Raw genomic sequence first — 694 nt, forward strand, 5'->3', positions numbered from 1 at the left:
TACGATGAAATTTTACAACATTCAAGTAAACCAAATTATACAATTGATACTGCAAAAGAATCAATTCATGTTGTTATAATTTGCAAAGATTATATTTATATTAAGTTTATTGAACTACGAAAAGAGGTTAAAACAGAAATAATATTAATTGAAGAAAAAAATAAGACTTTGATCAATTTAAACAACATTTTATTAGATTTTTTTGGAGAGTTATCCCAAAAAACTTTAGTAATTTCGACATCTTCGGATGCTTTTAAAATTTGCCCTAAAGATATAGAAATAGTATTTGGAAGGAATTATAAACAAGTTATTGTTGGGTACAGTGTACTTAATGGTCCTAAAAAATATAGAGAATCTAATTGTGTAGGTTTGATACTTAATCAAAATGAGCTTTCTATACAATATCATAAATATGATGATAATATTATGAATTTATATATCTTACCAATAAATGAAAAAAGTTTTTTTCACAAATATGTTTGTGATTTTTTATTGTGTCATCCTTTAACATACTTTAATGATAAAGAGTTTACAGACAGGTTTATTCAACAATCATCTTTATATAACTTTTTATTTGATCATCTTCATCAATTTAAAAAAAATCAAAATGTTAATGATTTTATATCAATTGATAAACATTTAATTACATTAACCATCAATAAAAATCCTTTTAGATCTGTAAGGATAAAAGAAA

At 22.5% G+C, this 694-nt stretch overlaps 1 protein-coding gene across 1 annotated transcript; it reads left to right on the forward strand.

Moving 5' to 3' along the window:
• On the forward strand, positions 1–694 carry AAJ76_5260001 (hypothetical protein; the record flags this gene model as incomplete). The annotated part of the gene is made up of 1 exon (XM_024475938.1): positions 1–694. A coding segment is annotated over one exon (694 nt), but the record flags the coding sequence as incomplete, so codon positions are not given.

This window comes from Vairimorpha ceranae (genome assembly GCF_000988165.1).
Source record: "Vairimorpha ceranae strain PA08 1199 chromosome Unknown NODE_526, whole genome shotgun sequence".
In the NCBI taxonomy this organism is placed as follows: Eukaryota; Fungi; Microsporidia; family Nosematidae; genus Vairimorpha; species Vairimorpha ceranae.